Here is a 1,338-nt window from a genome sequence, read left to right on the forward strand (position 1 = left end):
CTTTAACAATCATGTAATTAAAAACCAAATCCTCATCATTGTGTTGGAAGGTACCCTAAGACACAAACACACGAAAACGACTCTAAACGACTCTTTTTGGGTTTCTCAAAACTTTTTCTACTTTTTTTTTCTTTCAAATTTTCGTATTTTTCTTTCTAAACACACTAGAACAGTTCAAAACACACTAAAAACACTTAAAAACAGTGAGAAACAACTCTAGTAGTGCTAGGTGATAAAAACCCATGAATTTTCAATAAAAACACTTGTTTACCCCCCCTAACTTAAACCAAACATTGTCCTCAATGTTTCAAATTTAGACTCACACATAAACTGGCAAACAACACATCTAACAAACACGACAATCATGGCAAAGTAAAAGCAATAAAGAGTAGAGTTTAAGAACGCACATCTAGTTATGGAGTTAGAATTCCATCACACCCTCGTTTGAACACATGGGTTACCTCCCAAGAAGCGCTTGCTTTAATGTCTTCCAGCCAGACGATATCTCCATTTAAGCTTCAATAGGGCCAATGGCATGGAGGGGTATATCCTCCATGGCATGCTTCTCAAAAGTCTCATAGTAAGGCTTCAAACGGTGCCCATTGACCTTGAATTCATGTCCCATCTTCAAACTTTGAATTTGGACTGCACCATAAGGAAAAACATTAGTAACAACACAAGGTCCAATCCATTTAGAATGCAACTTACCCTGGAACAAACAAAGGCGGGAGTTGAAGAGTAACACTTTCTGCCCTACAGAGAATGTCTTGCCATGAATCATCTTATGATGGGCCTCCTTGGTTTTCTCCTTGTAGATGTGAGCGTTTTCATAAGCTTCATTCCTAATCTCCTCAGGCTCATTCAATTGCAATTTCCTATGGATTCCAGCAGCATCAATGTCCATATTGAATGTTTTGACGGCCCAATATGCACGATGCTCTAACTCAACCGGAAGATGACATGATTTCCCATAGATGAGCCGAAATGGGGACATCCCAATTAGTGTTTTGTAGGCCGTACGATATGCCCACAATGCATCATCCAAACACAAGCTCTAATCTTTCCTAGCTGGTCTAATCGTCTTTTCCAAAATCTGCTTGATTTCCCTATTTGACACCTCGACTTGCCCACTCGTTTGAGGATGATAAGGTGTGGAGACTATATGTGTAACGTTGTACTTCTTGAGCAGCGCCTCAATGGTTCGATTGAAAAAATGGGAACCTCCATCACTTATAAGTACTCTTGGCGTTCCAAACCTTGCGAATATGTTAGTTTTAATAAAATATGCAACCACTTTAGAATCATTAGTACATGTGGCTTTTGTTTCCACCCATTTCG

The 1,338-nt window shown here is 39.2% G+C and overlaps 1 protein-coding gene across 1 annotated transcript; it reads right to left on the reverse strand.

Annotated features, from left to right (window-relative positions):
- Window positions 1-511: 511 nt before the first annotated feature.
- Window positions 512-904, reverse strand: LOC126602950 (uncharacterized). Its single transcript, XM_050269750.1, has 2 exons — window positions 709-904; window positions 512-645 (listed from the first exon to the last, which is right to left on the reverse strand). The coding sequence occupies exons 1-2, from the start codon at window positions 902-904 to the stop codon at window positions 512-514; spliced, it is 330 nt and encodes a 109-aa protein (XP_050125707.1).
- Window positions 905-1,338: the final 434 nt, after the last annotated feature.

This window comes from Malus sylvestris, chromosome 15 (genome assembly GCF_916048215.2).
Source record: "Malus sylvestris chromosome 15, drMalSylv7.2, whole genome shotgun sequence".
Taxonomy (NCBI): domain Eukaryota; kingdom Viridiplantae; phylum Streptophyta; class Magnoliopsida; order Rosales; family Rosaceae; genus Malus; species Malus sylvestris.